General features: G+C 38.1%; 7 protein-coding genes across 7 annotated transcripts; 4 read left to right on the top strand and 3 right to left on the bottom strand.

The window, feature by feature from the left end:
* Positions 1-11: 11 nt before the first annotated feature.
* On the bottom strand, positions 12-485 carry RTT102 (Rtt102p; the record flags this gene model as incomplete). Its single annotated transcript, XM_033910712.1, has 1 exon — positions 12-485. The coding sequence occupies one exon, from the start codon at positions 483-485 to the stop codon at positions 12-14; it is 474 nt and encodes a 157-aa protein (XP_033766603.1).
* Positions 486-668: 183 nt separating this feature from the next.
* Positions 669-3,872, top strand: TAF1 (histone acetyltransferase; the record flags this gene model as incomplete). The annotated part of the gene is made up of 1 exon (XM_033910711.1): positions 669-3,872. The coding sequence occupies one exon, from the start codon at positions 669-671 to the stop codon at positions 3,870-3,872; it is 3,204 nt and encodes a 1,067-aa protein (XP_033766602.1).
* A 663-nt stretch (positions 3,873-4,535) lies between these two features.
* On the top strand, positions 4,536-5,060 carry SPAR_G04790 (uncharacterized protein; the record flags this gene model as incomplete). Its single annotated transcript, XM_033910710.1, has 1 exon — positions 4,536-5,060. The coding sequence occupies one exon, from the start codon at positions 4,536-4,538 to the stop codon at positions 5,058-5,060; it is 525 nt and encodes a 174-aa protein (XP_033766601.1).
* Positions 5,061-5,280: 220 nt separating this feature from the next.
* EFG1 (Efg1p) lies at positions 5,281-5,979 on the top strand (the record flags this gene model as incomplete). The annotated part of the gene is made up of 1 exon (XM_033910709.1): positions 5,281-5,979. One exon carries the CDS (start codon positions 5,281-5,283, stop codon positions 5,977-5,979), a length of 699 nt encoding a protein of 232 aa, XP_033766600.1.
* A 104-nt stretch (positions 5,980-6,083) lies between these two features.
* On the bottom strand, positions 6,084-11,987 carry SLH1 (RNA helicase; the record flags this gene model as incomplete). Its single annotated transcript, XM_033910708.1, has 1 exon — positions 6,084-11,987. One exon carries the CDS (start codon positions 11,985-11,987, stop codon positions 6,084-6,086), a length of 5,904 nt encoding a protein of 1,967 aa, XP_033766599.1.
* Positions 11,988-12,276: 289 nt separating this feature from the next.
* On the bottom strand, positions 12,277-16,446 carry YTA7 (chromatin segregase YTA7; the record flags this gene model as incomplete). Its single annotated transcript, XM_033910707.1, has 1 exon — positions 12,277-16,446. One exon carries the CDS (start codon positions 16,444-16,446, stop codon positions 12,277-12,279), a length of 4,170 nt encoding a protein of 1,389 aa, XP_033766598.1.
* Positions 16,447-17,161: 715 nt separating this feature from the next.
* Positions 17,162-17,758, top strand: HUA1 (Hua1p; the record flags this gene model as incomplete). The annotated part of the gene is made up of 1 exon (XM_033910706.1): positions 17,162-17,758. One exon carries the CDS (start codon positions 17,162-17,164, stop codon positions 17,756-17,758), a length of 597 nt encoding a protein of 198 aa, XP_033766597.1.
* Between the last annotated feature and the right edge of the window lie 155 nt (positions 17,759-17,913).

The following is a 17,913-nucleotide window of genomic DNA, read 5'->3' as shown; positions in this document are numbered from 1 at the left end:
TACTTTCTCTTTTAATTCATCTCCACATCTTTACTCTCCTTCGTACTGTCATTGTTCACTCCAGCAGATAAACCAGGGATGGCTTCACTATTACCGACAGCACCTCTTATATCATCCACACTAAGGGCTTCATCTCCTTGGTTAGCAGAAGGAACGCCATTGGCGTTACTCGTATCGCCTTTAATGTGCGATGGGTTTGACAACTTTTTCCGTACTGTCCTATCAAATTCTTTCAAATCTAATATATCCTCACAACTCTCCCTCTGTAAATTTTTCTCATCTTCCTGGTTCCTCAACCATGTTTTATACTTGAATGGGTATTTCTCCAAATTATTCTCCAAGTCCCTCAGCTGTTGTTGTGGTTGCTGCACACTGGAGCTTACCTTAGATGGTTGATACCAATCGTACCTCCAGGATTCCTTATTAGTAGAGCCGCCATAGTAGGACACCTTATTGGCCTTGGCAATCAACGTCTGCGGGTCCATTTCCTTTATCTCTTGCTGACGTCGCCTTCTCCTTTCCAACCTTAGGTTTTATCGCCTTGTTCATTAATGAACTAGTGGATAATTTCATTCCGCGGCGATGGTTTTCAAATGTGTTTTCAAGAGAATAACAGCATTGTAAACAGAGGAAGAGAAAAAAGAAGTGAAACAGGAGGATAAGACGATATGGTAAAGCAGCAGGGATCCAGGAAAACCAACTTGACCAACGAAGATGAAGCATATGAAGCAATTTTTGGCGGAGAGTTTGGCTCTTTAGAGATCGGGTCATACATTGGTGGGGATGAAGGTGCCAATTCAAAGGACTATACGGAACATTTACCGGATGCTGTAGATTTTGAGGACGAAGATGAACTTGCTGATGATGATGATGATGATTTATCAGAAGAAACGGATGCTAACTTGCATCCAACTATGATGACTATGGGCGCATACGATGATGGAAATGAGAACGGTGCCATACTGGGTATGGACTCAAATAGTTTGAATCTACAACTACCCGAGCTTAATGGTGACTTATCTCAGCAGTTTATTTTGGAGGATGATGGAGGTACTCCTGCAACCAGCAACGCTTTGTTCGTGGGAATGGATGCAAATGAAATTCATCTCGCCACTGAAACAGGTGTTCTTGATGGTAGTGGCGGAAATGAAATTGGGCACTCTCAACTTTCGATTAGCAACGTTAATGCAAATAATATGTCGATAAATGATGGATTTACCATGGAACCAGAGATACCAGATAATAAGCATAAGAAACCTACTAAATTAGACTTGATAAACCACGAGAAGTATCTTCTAAAGAAATACTTTCCTGATTTTGAAAAGGGTAAGATTTTAAAATGGAACAAGCTGATTTATAGAAGATATGTGCCGTATCATTGGCACAGGGAAACATCTAGAGTGAAGAAACCGTTTATGCCCTTAAACTTGAAATTCAAAGTCCAACAGGATGACAAGAGGGTATTCAACTCAAGGACAACATCTTACGTCGCCCCAATTTATCAAGGAAAAAATAATTTACTCCAAGATAGCTCTTTTGCGTCTCGAAGAGGTTTGATTCATGTTTCCATTGATGAACTTTTCCCTATTAAAGAGCAACAAAAAAAAAGGAAAATTATTCATGATGAAAAGACGATATCCGAAGACTTGCTAATTGCCACTGATGATTGGGACCAAGAAAAAATCATTGATCAGGGTACGTCATCTACAACATCTTTAACAGAGGCTTCTATAACACCTAACTTGAAGTCATCTAGCCGTTATAAGTTGAAGAGCTTGGTTGAAGATGTTGCTGAAGATTGGCAATGGGATGAAGATATGATAATTGATGCCAACTTGAAGGAGTCCAAACATGCTGAATTGAATATGAATGACGAAAAACTGTTACTAATGGTTGAGAACGCGAATAATTTAGCGCAGCAAAAGCGGCAATTGGATAGCAGTAACTTAATACTGCCTATTAATGAAACTATTTTGCAACAAAAGTTCAATTTATCTAATGATGATAAATATCAAATCTTGAAAAAAACGCATCAAACAAAAGTCCGTTCTACCATATCAAACTTAAATATTCAGCACTCTCAGCCCGCAATTAATTTACAATCTCCATTTTACAAAGTGGCTGTTCCTAGATATCAATTGAGGCATTTCCACCGTGAAAATTTCGGTTCTCACATAAGACCAGGCACTAAAATTGTCTTCAGTAAACTAAAAGCGCGTAAGAGGAAAAGAGATAAGGGTAAAGATGTCAAAGAATCATTTTCTACATCTCAAGATCTAACCATTGGTGATACTGCTCCTGTTTATTTAATGGAATATTCAGAACAAACACCGGTCGCGTTATCTAAATTTGGTATGGCCAACAAATTGATTAATTATTATCGTAAAGCCAATGAACAAGATACCTTAAGGCCCAAGTTGCCTGTTGGTGAAACTCACGTTCTGGGTGTTCAAGATAAATCACCATTTTGGAACTTTGGGTTTGTTGAACCTGGTCATATCGTTCCCACATTATACAATAACATGATTAGGGCACCCGTTTTTAAACATGATATATCAGGAACAGATTTTCTTCTGACAAAAAGTTCGGGTTTTGGTATAAGTAACCGATTTTACTTACGCAATATCAACCACCTTTTTACAGTAGGACAAACTTTTCCTGTCGAGGAGATTCCCGGACCTAACTCAAGAAAGGTTACATCAATGAAAGCTACAAGGTTGAAAATGATTATCTATAGAATTCTGAACCATAACCATAGCAAGGCAATTTCTATTGATCCTATCGCAAAGCATTTTCCCGATCAAGATTATGGACAAAACAGACAAAAAGTAAAGGAATTCATGAAATATCAAAGGGATGGCCCTGAAAAAGGTTTGTGGAGACTTAAAGATGATGAAAAACTGTTAGACAACGAAGCCGTGAAAAGTTTAATCACACCAGAGCAAATCAGTCAAGTTGAATCAATGAGTCAAGGCCTACAATTCCAGGATGATAACGAAGCATATAATTTTGATTCTAAACTAAAATCTCTAGAAGAAAACTTGCTACCATGGAACATCACAAAAAATTTCATTAACTCTACACAAATGCGAGCCATGATCCAGATACATGGTGTCGGTGATCCAACGGGCTGCGGGGAAGGGTTTTCATTTCTGAAAACGTCAATGAAAGGTGGTTTTGTTAAGTCTGGTTCCCCTTCTGGTAATAACAATAGTTCAAACAAAAAAGGCACCAATACGCATAGCTACAATGTTGCTCAGCAACAAAAAGCTTACGACGAAGAAATTGCCAAGACCTGGTATACACACACAAAATCGTTGAGTATAAGCAACCCTTTTGAGGAAATGAACAATCCTGACGAGATTAACCGGACTAATAAACATGTTAAGACAGAGAGAGATGATAAGAAAATTCTGAAGATCGTTAGAAAGAAAAGAGATGAAAACGGTATAATTCAAAGACAGACAATTTTTATAAGAGATCCTAGAGTCATCCAGGGGTACATGAAAATTAAAGAACAGGATAAGGAAGACGTTAACAAATTATTAGAAGAGGACACTTCAAAGATAAATAATTTAGAAGAACTTGAGAAACAGAAAAAACTGTTACAATTAGAATTAGCTAATTTGGAAAAATCACAGCAGCGTAGAGCAGCAAGACAGAATTCGAAGAGAAATAGCGGTGCCACAAGGATAGAAAACTCGGTGGATAATGGTGGCGACCTTGCCGGTGTAACCGACGGCAAAACACCCAAAAATAAAAGCAAGAACACCACGAGAAGATGCGCTACATGCGGTCAAATTGGGCACATAAGAACAAACAAATCGTGCCCAATGTATAGCAGCAAAGATGAGCCTGTTTCACCGAAGTAGATTCAATATACTGATATATTGATTAAATAAACTTTCTATGAAACTTTTTGTATGATGTAACAATAAAGAAATGTATATATACGATACGTCCCTAAAAACGGCCGTAATCAGATTGATTATTTGTCGAGTTGTATTCTTAAATGATTGGACGTGGCGTATGTAGTGTGTGCTTTAGCAATAATGGAAGAAAAAAAGAGGATACTATTTTGGTTTTCATTGATATCCTACCTGACTCGCTGATTAATCCCCCATTTTTTATGTTACTGGTGTGGAGAAATGCGCAACGTTTATCCTTTCCTAGTATGACTGGTGATCCTGAAAGTGAATAAAAAAGGAACGGCAGTGGTAACGGTTCTCTAATATACTTTTTCATAGAAGTTATTTTTCTTTCGAAAAAAGCTAATTTTTAGTCAAAAAATATACCGTACCATGTTAGTCTTGGTATAATATCGTCATTATTTACATAGCTTATTACTAGGGTAATATTCAAATTCATAATTTGTGTTGATTTTTCTTGGCTTGGCTTCCTTTTTTTTATTTATATGCATTTGTGACGCACACAAAAATATGATGCTGTCACAAAGTTTTGTAATGTTAAGAACGTTCCAGCAATAGTTTCCTTAAGTGGAATCTGAAGGCCTCTAAATCACAGATAAACAAAATATGCAACGTTTCGAAAGCCCAGAAAGGATTGAAAAGGATGATGATATATCAAGAATTAAATTGCGTTCTTCTTCGTTAGCCGCCCCAATTCTCGAAGCTGTTCAAGAAGCCCAGCCTTTTGAAGAAGCTACTTTTTCTAACATCCAAAAGATACATCCTTTGACAGAAAACTCAACATGCAATGGCTACGCTACATATGATAAAGATGGAAATTTGAAGTTCATGAAGGATACATTTGGTAGAAACATAAATACGCCCGATATTTCAAATCCAACTAGAGCAAGAAATGAAAGACCCTTGGACACAATACGTGGATTTGAATACTCCATAACAAAAGATCCCCGCTGGTTACAAGAGCTGGAAACATTCAAATTGGGATTCGAAACCAGACCTGGATTTGCCGTCATCAATCGAGATTCACAGGCTTCAATAAATTTATCTCAACTGGAAGAGAAAGTTATGGAGAACCAAAAAAAAAAGGAGAAAAACCACATGTCATGGCTTTCTCGGTTACTTTGCAAGTGAATTACATAGATAAGTATGTTAAGATACGTTGAAGAGTACTTGAAGTTCAAATACATATATTCCTTTAATTTCTGCGGTGGCCTGTGTCGGGCACTAAGAAAAACAGATTTAAAAATTTTTCATGCTCATCTCATCTCATCTCTATAACTAAGCAATATTCAAAAGAACATCGCAATTTACTTATTGAACTTGCATCATTTCAAACAGGCCTAATCAATAAATGGCTAACTTACAGAGGAAAAGAAGCAAGGCTCTTGGGTCATCTCTAGAGATGTCCCAGATAATGGATGCAGGAACAAACAAAATCAAAAGAAGAATAAGAGATTTAGAAAGATTATTAAAAAAGAAGAAAGATATATTGCCCTCCACAGTAATAATAGAAAAGGAAAGAAATTTGCAAGCTTTACGTTTGGAATTGCAGAATAACGAACTTAAGAGTAAAATTAAGGCCAATGCTAAAAAATACCATATGGTAAGATTCTTCGAAAAGAAAAAAGCATTGAGAAAATACAACAGATTATTGAAAAAAATAAAAGAATCTGGCGCAGATGATAAAGAGTTACAAGAAAAATTGAGAGCCACTAAGATTGAGTTATGTTACGTAATAAATTTTCCGAAAACTGAGAAGTATATCGCACTATATCCGAATGATACACCATCCACAGACCCGAAGGGCGTAGAATTGACGAATCTTAGAAGAGAACAATTTCTTAAGTTAGTGGCTGAAAGAATGGATGCAAACGCGTTAAACGTATCTTTTGAAGAGATTTTAATGGGTAAGAAATTGGATGAAGATTCCGTTGGATTAACATTATCACCTAATGAAGACCATAAGGATGGATCACAGGCATCATCCACACAAGAGATAAAAGAAATGGAAGAAGTCGTGGAAGATGAAAAGGACGACTTTTTTGAGTAGGAAAATTCAAAGTGCTTTATGTATGAAAATATATATCAAGACGTATATTAGGTAAAAGTTTACTGTTATCGTTAACAAAATAATCGTTATTTGTTTCCTTTTCACTAAGAGATTAATTTGTGACTCAAATCATAACGTAATCCTAAAGCGTCGTTAATAAGGGCAAACTGCAATTCTTCACCGCGAACTTCTTCGGGAATAAATAGATCACAATGTATTATGACCTCTTTATTCACTTGCTTAGGTTGACATCTTTTAATCATAAATAATTCATCGCCTTTATGTCCAATTAAAAACCATAGTTCTTTTTGTATTTTAGGGAATTTGTCACAAAATACTTCAAACCCGTTATTATGTTTACTCGAAAAGTGCTTGCTGTGAAAGCTTAACATCTCGTTGTTTTCCTGTTCTTTAAATTTTATGCTATCTAAAATTGGTAATCTTTGGCAGACATAGATGAATCTTTTCTTCATATCTTCGCTTTTTACCATTCCTGAGGTAAGTTGGTCGAAAACGCTTATCAATTTCTTATATCCAAGCCTTCCTATTTCCTCCAAGGTCAACAACTTTTTCTTCTTTTGCTGCGACGATATTTCCATGAATCCCTGGTCGCTAAAAGTGTAATCTTTGATTCTTCTCAGTTGTAATCCAGGAAGTACACTAACGGGGTCATCTTCATACCAATACCCTTGCTTAACACATTGCATCATCTTTATCATGGTCAACACTGTATGAAAGTATCCCAATTCACTAGCAACATCGATATAAGCTTGTAGAATACGTAAGGATTGGTCTAAAACAGATACCGTGTCCTGGATGTAATCTGCAATCGGCAAATCCACACGGCTTAAGTGAGCCTGAAGTAATAAAAATGTCTTTACATGTGGATCCCACATCGGCAATTCAAATTCATCGGTAAAAGTGCTTTCAACGGAGTATCTTGATTGCTGTGACATTTCTTCATTCATGATAATTTCACCACCTCTTACAGGTAATTCATCATATTCAACAGCCAATGATAACCATCGCAATACCTCTTGGAAAGTTGCGCGGTCATGTATCTGTTTCAATAATTGGCGTATTGTTAAATGTGAAATATAGTAGTATGACGATATACTCAAGAATGGCGTAGCAACAATATCATCTCCATGTAATAAAACACATTGTGATTCTCGCAAATTCTCCAATGTACTATCTATCAAAGAACTCAAATGTTCACTGACCCCTGCGGTACTTGTATCATCTTCAATACCGTAATATGTCGGGTTATGGTGCGCTCTACGGAACAAAAATGTCCAACTCAAAAAATCTAGAGCTTCTTGCTTATTAGTTATGCTACCTGATGTTATTTCTGCACCTAAATGGTCATCCAGTACCTTATGCAACGAAGATTCAACAGGGAAACCAACATTTAAGAAATGCTTATAAAACATTTTTTTGGATTCCTTTGTATAAACTATAGCGGTACCTGTAGTGTCATAAGCTGGTCTACCGGCTCTTCCCATCATTTGCAGAATGTCTGTTAAATCCATATCTCTATATCCTTCAATTTTTGCATCGAAAAATTGTGTACCCTTGATGATAACCAAATGAGCAGGCAAATTAACACCCCACGCTAAGGTTGATGTAGCTATCAGAATCTGAATTTTGTTTTTCTGGAACAACTGATGAGAAATAGAACGATCTTTTTGCACTAAACCCGCGTGATGCAATCCAATACCGAACTGCAATGATAACTTCAGAGTGTCGTCAGTAACCTGTGATAAGTAGTACTGCAATTCCTCTTCATCATCTATATTCAAAAACCTACGTGGATTATCCTCCATTCCACATAAATGGATCAGGTCTAAAGCTGTCAACCTAGTTTGTCTACGCGATGCAACAAAAATCAACGCCGGCTTATCGGGTGAGTGTTGTTTGATGGCCATAAACACTGGCTTGTTCATTGTCTTCATCAAAGGACAGAATGCCAGGTTATCTGGAAATCCATCGATATACATTTTCAATGGAACTGGACGAACACTTGAGGGGAAATTATACAGCCCATGGTCCTTAACTCCCAACCAACCAGCCATATCGTAGGCGTTCGAAACAGCTGTTGACATACCTAGCAGTCTGACAGGTTGCTTCGTTTGAGAGGAAATGTAGTTCATACGACTAACAATCATTTCTAAGATAGGACCACGATCACTAGCCAACAAATGAATTTCATCCATGATAATTAAAGATACATCTTGAACAAACTTACGTGTTTGCCAATTACGGGAGATACCATCAAACTTTTCTGGTGTTGTAATAACAATAGTGGCATCACGCACATCTTTTGGGTCTGGTAGAGAGTCACCCGTTAACTCTACAACCTTATCTCCGGTCACTGGTGTAATTTTTTTCCTCCAGTCGTCAACTCTCTCACGCACCAACGCTTTCATTGGTGCGATATAAACGATTTTCTTCCCTGGGAACGTTTTGAAAGCATGCCATATAGCTAATTCAGCCACAATCGTTTTACCAGAACCTGTAGGCGAGCCAATAAACGCATTTTCGTTGGTATTGTAAAGTGTATAAAATGTCATTGTTTGCATGGGATTGAAATACTTAAAAGGATAAATTGATTCGATCAGAGGATTCTGCATTGCAGATGTGGGTAGTGGGCGTAACTTCAACAATTTTGTTTGTAAAGTTTCGTTAAATGGTCTGATTAAATGCTGAAAAGAGATGGCATGAGTCGATTCACAGCCGATCCAAGTATCTGACACAATTTTTACGACAACCTGAGGCGGCAAAGGGTCTGACAATGGGATCATGAAGTCCATTTCATGCTGATTGTTCAATTGTCTTCTATTCAAGATGAATTTTTCAAAATGAAGGATTTGTGACTTATCTGATTCTTCAACAAATACCCAAAAAAACTGTGCATCACCATGTATCCGCGAATCCCATACGAAGTCTGGATCTAAAGCAATATGTATTCTCATAACATTTGCTGTAATGGGGAAAATCTCAGCTTCAACATTAATTTTTGGAAACCGGCTCAGTATTTTATATAGTCTAGATCCCGCCTTCTTATTGTGTACCAGCTCTCCGAGCTCTTCTGGCTCTAGTTCTAAGAGATGTTCCATCGAAGGTTTAGTATCTCTTATACGTCTAATGATATTTTCGGGCAAATCAAACTGACATAGAGGATGATCGAAGGCCCAAAGCCTTCTTTCGATAGATTTACAAATGTTAAGCATAACGTTTGAAAATTTACCCCATCTCCTATTAACACCTATTAAAAACAATGCTCTACAAATTCTCACAGAGTTTTGAGCAACATAATTTGAATCTGATGATAGTGCTGAATCAAAAATTCTAGTCTGGGAAATATAAGCCTGTAATAGCACGTTTGCCTTACCTTGAGGGGTATCGAGTTGGCTCCCAATCTGGCACTCAACAGATTCTTCAGAAAGTCTTGTCAACTCCTTGGATTCCTCTTCTCTGAATTTTATACCGTCAAATTCACTGCTCATGCTGATCATAGACAATACATCAGCCTCGGTGGCTCTGGGATCACACATTTGATTGAATATCTCGACAGATTCGTTTAAAAGATAAAAATCAGAGGACACCCTGCCTAAATCTTTTGAAATGAAATGCATTGACACTTCGTCAAACACAACCATTTGAAGGGCGTGCAACCGTCTTGCAGCTACTACAATCATTTTCCTTCTCCGTTCATATAGTTGCGGGTCGTTAGCAATTTCCTCCCAATCAATACCGTAAGTAAATGGATTTTTTCTCATACGAACAAACATGTATGTGTAACCGAGCCATTCAATTGCTTCATCTACATTTGTCACACTTCCCAGTGAAATTTCAGCATTTAGGTTATCGACTAGTTTGGAACCGAATCTGGATTCAATAGGATGTTGTTGGGTAATTAAGGAAACATAATGGTCCAGGCGATCATTAGAAGTACATAAAATGCCTGTCCCATTTGCGGAACCGAAACCCGGTCTACCACCCCTACCAAAAATTTGAATAACATCGGAAATACCTAGATCGATGAATCCACCCTTCTTGGCATCATATACCTGTGTTCCTTTAATAATTACACAGTCAGCGGGTAGATTAACACCCCATGCTAATGTTGCAGTACAACATAGAACCTTGATAGCACCATCTTTGAACATTTTTTCAGTAAGATTTCTATCCGAACGGGCCATACCGGCATGATGAACACCAAAACCAAATTGAAAAATCTCCTTCATGTCCTTGTCTCTGTTCTTCGCTAATTGCCTGGAATACTTATCCTTCGCTACAGGGTCAGGTGCAAAAAGGTCAACTTCATGATTAGCTTCTGCTAGTTTAATGAAGCCTCTTGCACTTTTGACAGTTTCCTTTCTCGAGTGGACGAACACCATTACCTGGTACCCTTTTTGAATCACTTCACTCAGTTTATCGTAAGCGACTTTATCGATATTCTCTTTACTTTGCTTACTGCCTGCTTTACCTCTACAGCCTAAAAGTTGCTGCTCCAGAGGTTTTGGGCGGAATGATTGATCAAAGTAGAACATCCCAATTTGTCTATTTACTCCCAAGAAATCTGCAACATCCATAAAATTGGGCAGCGTAGCAGATAGACCAATAATACGAATCATTGATTGAGAACTTTCAACTTGTCTCAAAGTACGTGCAACTAGAGTTTCGATGACTGAACCTCTATCTTCGTGCAGTAAATGAACTTCATCAATAATCAGTAGCTTGACCTTTGAAACTAAATCGTTGTCACCATTTGCTTTACGAGTCACAACATCCCATTTCTCAGGAGTTGTAACAATTACTTGAGTGGCTAAAATTTCTGCTTTTGTCAATTGCATATCACCTGTTAACTCCCTCACTTGAATGTTGAAGGGTGCCAATTTCTTGCTAAACTTGTCAACGATTTCAGCAGCCAGTGCTTTCAAAGGGGCAACGTAAATAACCTTAAAATCGTCATACTGAATATCAATCTCACTTTCCCCATTGATTACGGAGAATTGTTTTATTGTGTTTATTATTGTTAGTAGTGCAATGTCTGTTTTACCTGCACCAGTAGGTGCACAAATTAGCATATTTTCATTTGTTCTATAAGCTACGGGATACACAAGGGATTGGATTTGGTTTAAAGTTTCATAGGGAAACACAGTCTTACAGAAATGATCCAAATCCTCTATTTTCAATAGTTTTGTATACAGGTAGTTCTTGTTAGACGCCTGATCTGCTGCTGGAATTATAATTTCTTCATGGGTGTTGTACGACATCCTTGTTGTCCCTACTGGCAAAGTAAATTTTTGACCGGCAAAGGCCATAGCAGTAGTAGATCCTGCTTCATATTTTCTGAAGACATGTGGGTACTTAATTATTTGGGTGGCAGGATTTAATTTCCGATTCTTGGCATTCTCCGCATTCTGCAAAACCTGATTTCTAATATCTTGTTGAGTCATGTAGTCTGGCGTTGCACTTGCTGCGTTTTTTATTAATAGAATCGTCGTTTCTATAGGTGTAGCAACAACCATTCTTCTATGCTGAAGTAACAGAGAAACAAGATCTATATTCTCTGTCCCTAAAAAATCCAATAGTTCTTTCTCTAGTTCTTGCTTTTGATGTTTATAAACCATTTGCAGCACAGTTTCTAATAAGACATTGCTGCTTAGTGTCGTTGCAGCTTTATCAATTAGCTTTCCAACTTTCTTATATACCGCCACTGCATTTTTTTTTTTGTATGAATCAATTATAGACTGAAGTTGGCCGAATGAAATGTTTTGAAACTCATCGAATATATCATCCCAGTCATTTCTATCTTGTGAGAGGACAGTAAGCTCAGTTCTTTGAGTTTGTTCATCCTTTTGAACCTTTTTCAGCTCGTCATCAAAATCGGGTAAACAAATTTCCGATCTATCCAGGTTGAAGCTTTGTGAAGCATCAATCATAGATTGCATAGCAATCATGAATGATTTAGATGAATCTGAAGAGTACTCAGTTGACATCTTGAACCAACTATTGGTAGTCTGAGTCTATTCCTTATTATTTCAATGGTGTTAGAAGACATTCATTACAAACATAATCAATTTTAATATGTTCAATACATAGCGCTGTTTTTAGTCATTACCCGAAGCCGTATGACAGAATAGTTGTAGCCAGGATAGAGTAAGTTGAAAAAAGAACATATAATAAATACAAGGTTTAGTCTTTAGTCCATTTCTCTTTTTTGACAAAAGTGCACATTCATATACATAAACTAACTCCACGTAACTATATAAAAACATCATGGGCTGCCTATTCAGATAAATATTTTATTATTTCATTGACAGTCTCTGTTTTATCCCATATTGATCTACTTCTCCATATTATTTTTGCAACGGATGAATGAACATCTTCTAATTGGGAGACTGTAAAATTTTGACAGCGTTCAATTAAGCATGTAGATATTTTTTTTATTTGTTCAGGGGTTAAAATAATCTCCTTATCGCTCTTCTTCTCTCGTGCCGGGTTTACAGCCTCTTTTGATATTGCACTTGGTTCTCTTCCTTCTTCCTTTTCATGGATAGAATTTAATGTTCCAGTTCTCGGCTTGTTAACCAATGAAATTTCTGTTACTTGATCTACATCATTAACATTAGTTTCCGTTTCACTGAAGTTTTCTTTGGTAACGTGCGTTTGTAAGGACGCACCTTTCTCCTTTCCTTCTTTTCCGGCCCTTTTATCATCATTGGTGACTACCTCCGATATGTAAGTAGGCTGTATCAATTCTGTTGAGCATTCTTTGTGAGCGCCACCATCCTCAGAAGTGAGTGATTCTTCCTTACCTATTGCGGAAGGTACTGTGGTAAACTTCTCCTTTTTATATAGGTGGGTATCGATTGGCTCAGGAACTCCGTTGTTATTAACAATAGGTGTGGTACCAATAGCGGTTTGCAGTTGAGCTTGCAGTTGATTACCAGCGCCCACACCAAATTCATTAACCTGGTTGTCCTTTGAGTCAGGTTCTTGTAATATACTTTGTTGTTCCTGTTGTTGGGCTTCTAGCTCAATTGCAGTTCTTTTCTCTTCGTCTTCTAAAAAGAGCTCTTGTCTTTCCAAATCTCTTTGGCGAGTAGCTTTGCATTCCTGGATAAAATCTGGGGTCGAAATTTCTTCAATACCCATTTGTGCATTGGCAAACATCTCAGATGCCTTAATGACACGTTCTCTGTCTCCAATGGTATTTGCATCCCTGTATATCAGCTCAACGTCTTTTAAAAATTGCTTTGGTTCTGAATAATAACCATTCCAAAGCCTCTCTTCGACGATATCCAAATCCATGTTAAAAAATCTTCGTCCTGTTGAAACCTCCAGAATCATGTTCTCATCTTTTGTATAAGCAGGTTGCCAATTAGGATCATTGTTTGTCTCTGGTTCAAAAAGATGGACCAAAAATGCATCATCGATGGGTGGTTTTCTAAACCTCTTGTACCTGTTTTTGAAAAGATCCATTAAGCCCGATAGTTTGATTTTTAACACATTTTTTAATCTCATATCCTGGTGTTGGAACGATTTCAACTTCCTTCTTAGTACTTCTTTTTCAGACAATGGCTTACCATTTTCATCAAAATTTGTTGATGTCGCATTTAAACTTACTTTCTGTAACTCAGGTAAGGGTTTGACTCTTCTCTTCTTCATGGGAATATTGCTTGGTTTTGTTTTCAATAGTTCAATTAAGTTAGAAAAGTATTTTGTTATATTATTTTCCGATGGTTTATGGAGTTGAAAGGTATTTTTATCAAAAGCGAAATCCGACAAAATGCCATTCCCAGCTTCAGATATATCAAGATCTTCAGCCAGACATAATAGAAGAATTCTTTCGTTACTTTGTAAGGACCTGAATAAGCCTGATAAGACTAAAATAACGTTTGCTGGAATAGTATTAATCCAAATGTCCAAATTAGGAATGAATATAACTGAAGGTTGCCTTTTCTTTGCCTCCATAAAACTTTGTACTACGGCAGCTTCAATAGTCCTAGAACTTTCCGAAACTAAAGAAGCCAAGTCCAGGTTTTGGACATTGAATTCTTCTAAATAATTTAAAATTGCGGCTCCGACATATTGTTGACCATTTCCCTTGGGTCCGTTTATCAATAACCGAGGCTTACAAATTTGTGATTCGGCCATCGATTGGAAAAACTCGTATGATTTAAAACTGTTTGTATCATCGTTCCTATTACATTTCTCTTCCTCTTCTTCCTCTTCACTGATCTCCTCATAATCAATGAAATTTTGTAGCAATGATGTATTTCTGTGAAAAGCAGTGTCATTCATGTTCAGCATATAGTCCAGCTTATCCTTCAGATCATTAACTTGATCCGACAGTAATGGTTTGATTAATTCAGGCAATGGCTGAGGAGAACTACCAGTAGATCTCGCAGATGATGGAACAATTTTTTTTAAAGCTAACATGAAATCGCTAACTTTGACTTTAATCTTAGAAGGGTCCACTAGGAGTTTATCATTTGATCTATAAATTTGGGGAAAGCTCCTTTGTATACTTATCAGAGCAGCTTCGGTGCATAAAGACCTCAGATCTGCACCACCATAACCTTTAGTCAAGAAAGCCAATTTATTGATGAAGTCGCTCGACAATGGTGAACTCCATCTCTTGGTCTGAATTTGCAAAATCTTAAAACGTGCTTTAACATCAGGTAACGGAAAATAAAATTCTCTATCAAATCGCCCCGGCCTCCTTAAAGCGGGATCCACTGCATCAGGTCGATTTGTGGCTCCAATGACAATTACTTGACCTCTGTTGTCCATACCATCCATCAATGCCAACAATGTAGACACGATACTAGCATGGATCTGTTCTTGTTTGGAACTTCTCACGGGCGCTAACCCGTCGATCTCATCAAAAAAAATGATGGAGGGTTGATGCTTCTTGGCTTCTTCGAATAACAAACGGAGTTGTCTTTCAGCTTCACCGACCCACTTGGATAAAATATCTGCACCTTTACGCATAAAAAATGTGATCTTCCGCTCATTAGAAGAGCAACTTGCTGCCAACGCTCTTGCCATAAGTGTTTTACCCGTACCAGGCGGACCATGGAAAAGAACACCCCGTGGGGGTGTGATATTGAAATTTTGGTATAATTCTGGGTATAATAGCGGTAAGGCCACCATTTCCTTCAATTGATCAATATAGTTGTCTAGACCACCTATATCGTCAAAATTCACGTTCATATCAACACCTAATGGATCGAGATCTGCAATCTCTGGTTTTTTCTTTTTCTTTTTTTGAGCGTTTACTTTCTTTATTTTTGGCGTAACGCCAAGAGGCAATATTTCATCATCAGAAGAATCGGAATCTAATATCAGTTTATTGTTGCCATTATCATTGAATGCGGATGGGATTTGGTTGTAAAAGTTTGTGTTCTTACCAAAAATTGTAGTTACGTCATTACCACCAAATGGCCCACCTGTGGGGAACAGCCTTCTTGTTGGACCAGAATTCTGACTAGCATTCCAGCCACCGCGACCACGCCGTGCAGGTGATGGGTTATGAAAAGAAAGTGCATTGTTATTCTTATCCATAAATTCCTCTGCGTTGCTAGCTGTTAGTGGTGGTGGTAATTTGTAATTTACTGGTTTAGTTCTTTCGCGAAGAAATCTTTTTTCCCTGATAGGACTATCTTCCTGTAACTCCCTAATTTCATCAGCCAAAGTTAACGCTTCATTTCTGTTATTTTCATTCACGTCTTCATTTTCTTCATTTGAAGTACGCGAATGTCTTGTCCTACTTCTTAATTCTCTTCTTACCGGTGGTGGGGTTTCTGGGTGACGTGAGGACCTTGTTCTTCGAGAACTTGTTCTTTTCAAACGTTTGGAAGAAGCTGAGTGACTTATTCTATCTCCTTCTTCGTCATCCTCATCGTATTCTTCATCGTCATCAGGGTCTGGCACTACAAATTTCCTATCGGCCGCTCTGCGCCGACGATTATTATCTTTCGAGTCTTCATCCAAATACTCATCCTCAAATTCATCTGCCTCTTCTTCCTCCTCCTCATCGTCAACATCTTCCTCATGAAAACTTTCATCATCTTCCTCTGGATCATGCGCTTTTCTTTTTCTTAAATTTCTTTCATTAGTAAACTCCTCATTTATCCTAGTGGATTTGTGTGGTAGTACAACATCATCGTCATCTTCATCATGGCCATTATTGTTGTTGTCACGATGTTCGTCACTAGTAACCTCAACGGGTGTCTCATCTTTGACCTCACTTTGATTGTTGTCCATAACTTGGTCATCTTCCAAAAAGTCAAACACTTTCTCAATTTCTGCGTAGTTTATTTTCCTCAAAGAACGAGAAGTTGTATGGATTATGCCATTTTCGTCTTTAATCTGTGTTTCATACTCGATCTTTGCGTTGTTTGTATCTTCAATATCGCTACCGCGTCTATTCCTTAAATTTCGTGCCATGTTCCTTCTTTCTTGGTTGTAAGTAAAGAGTGAGAAGAGAGAAATAGACCCTGGTAACTTCCTTTTATGAGTGTTGAATATAACAATTGGTTAGTAAAGAGTAGGCAAGATCCTTCAGATGTTTTGCTTTATTTAAAGAGCCTACGCAGTTCCTTTTCTGCTCCTTTTCGTCCCAATATTGCTGTTTTACTACCACTTTGTCCTTTTTCGCACACATTGCCGTACAAAATAACAGACAATACGTGTTTAGTGATATTTTTCAAGTTTATTCAGGCAGAAAAATTCATCAGCGGCTAATGCCTCAACAAGTCCTGCTGCAAAAGATTAAAGCACGCACATAAGTGAAAAAAGAGTATCTGGCCGCCATAGTTCCTCCTCAAAACACCTTCAAATCGCAGCATTCCTCTCAAGTCAGTTTAGCGAAAGTATGCTTGGCTTGACATCCCGCTGCCATTCCCTCCCGTCTGCTTATCTGGTGCTTTCTCATCACAAGAGTGTTTTCTCTATTGCTTGATCGCCTTTTTTAATTTATTTTTCTCTTTCCCCCTTTTAATACAGGGAAGATAACATAATATACGAATATGTCATTTTCTACGGAGTAGCCTCCGCCTCTATCTTTTAATAGTGTCACTTCCATCAAGGGAATAAAGAGGCCCTAAGTCAAGAACTAAGTTGTACCAAAAAAACCCACACAATAGGTATAAGCTATACTATTATGTCTAAAGACACATATGATGATGAGCTGCCGAGCTACGAGGACGTAATCAAGGAAGAGGAGAGATTGCAATCCCAACCGCCACGACCACCAAGACCAGCACCTAGCGCGGCGCAAGGGTCCCAACAAAGACCCCAACAAAGGCCCTCGACCGTGCCATCAGTACCTTCGTCCCATACACATGGTCAGTTCCACTCTTATGCGCCTTCAAGTTCCCACGCACGCCCTCCACCAAGGCCACAACAGAATCCAAGCTTGCCCTGGACATATCCTCCGCGGTTTTACTGTTCCAAGTGTGGAAATACTGGTTACAAAATAAAGAATGGGCGATCTTGCAAATCATGTTGGAGAAGGTTTGCACCTCAAAATAACGTTGTTGCCGCACCGACATATTACACAAATTACACAATGCCCGTATTCACCAGCTCATGGCAGGGTAATAGGCCCTTGTATGTTCAACCGGGGGACCCTCGCCTCGGAGGCGTACTATGTGGTGAATGTAGAGGGTCCGGGCGCACCAGGTTCCTGTTAGATGAAGATATATGTCCTCTGTGTCATGGTGTTGGCAGAATTATCTCCCAGCCTCAACGCTATTAGCGCATGAAAATTTAGAATTTGGATGACCCGGTACGGCCTCAGTAGGAAAGCTGTGTCGCTCACCGAAAAGAAAAAAAGACCGAACGACTGTGGGAAGAAAAGCATATTGTACTGCTCCTAATTCTCAAACATGTCTATTAAATACTTATCACATA

The sequence above is a fragment of the Saccharomyces paradoxus genome, chromosome VII, assembly GCF_002079055.1.
Source record: "Saccharomyces paradoxus chromosome VII, complete sequence".
NCBI lineage: Eukaryota > Fungi > Ascomycota > Saccharomycetes > Saccharomycetales > Saccharomycetaceae > Saccharomyces > Saccharomyces paradoxus.
This window is presented reverse-complemented; position numbering and strand designations above follow the sequence as displayed.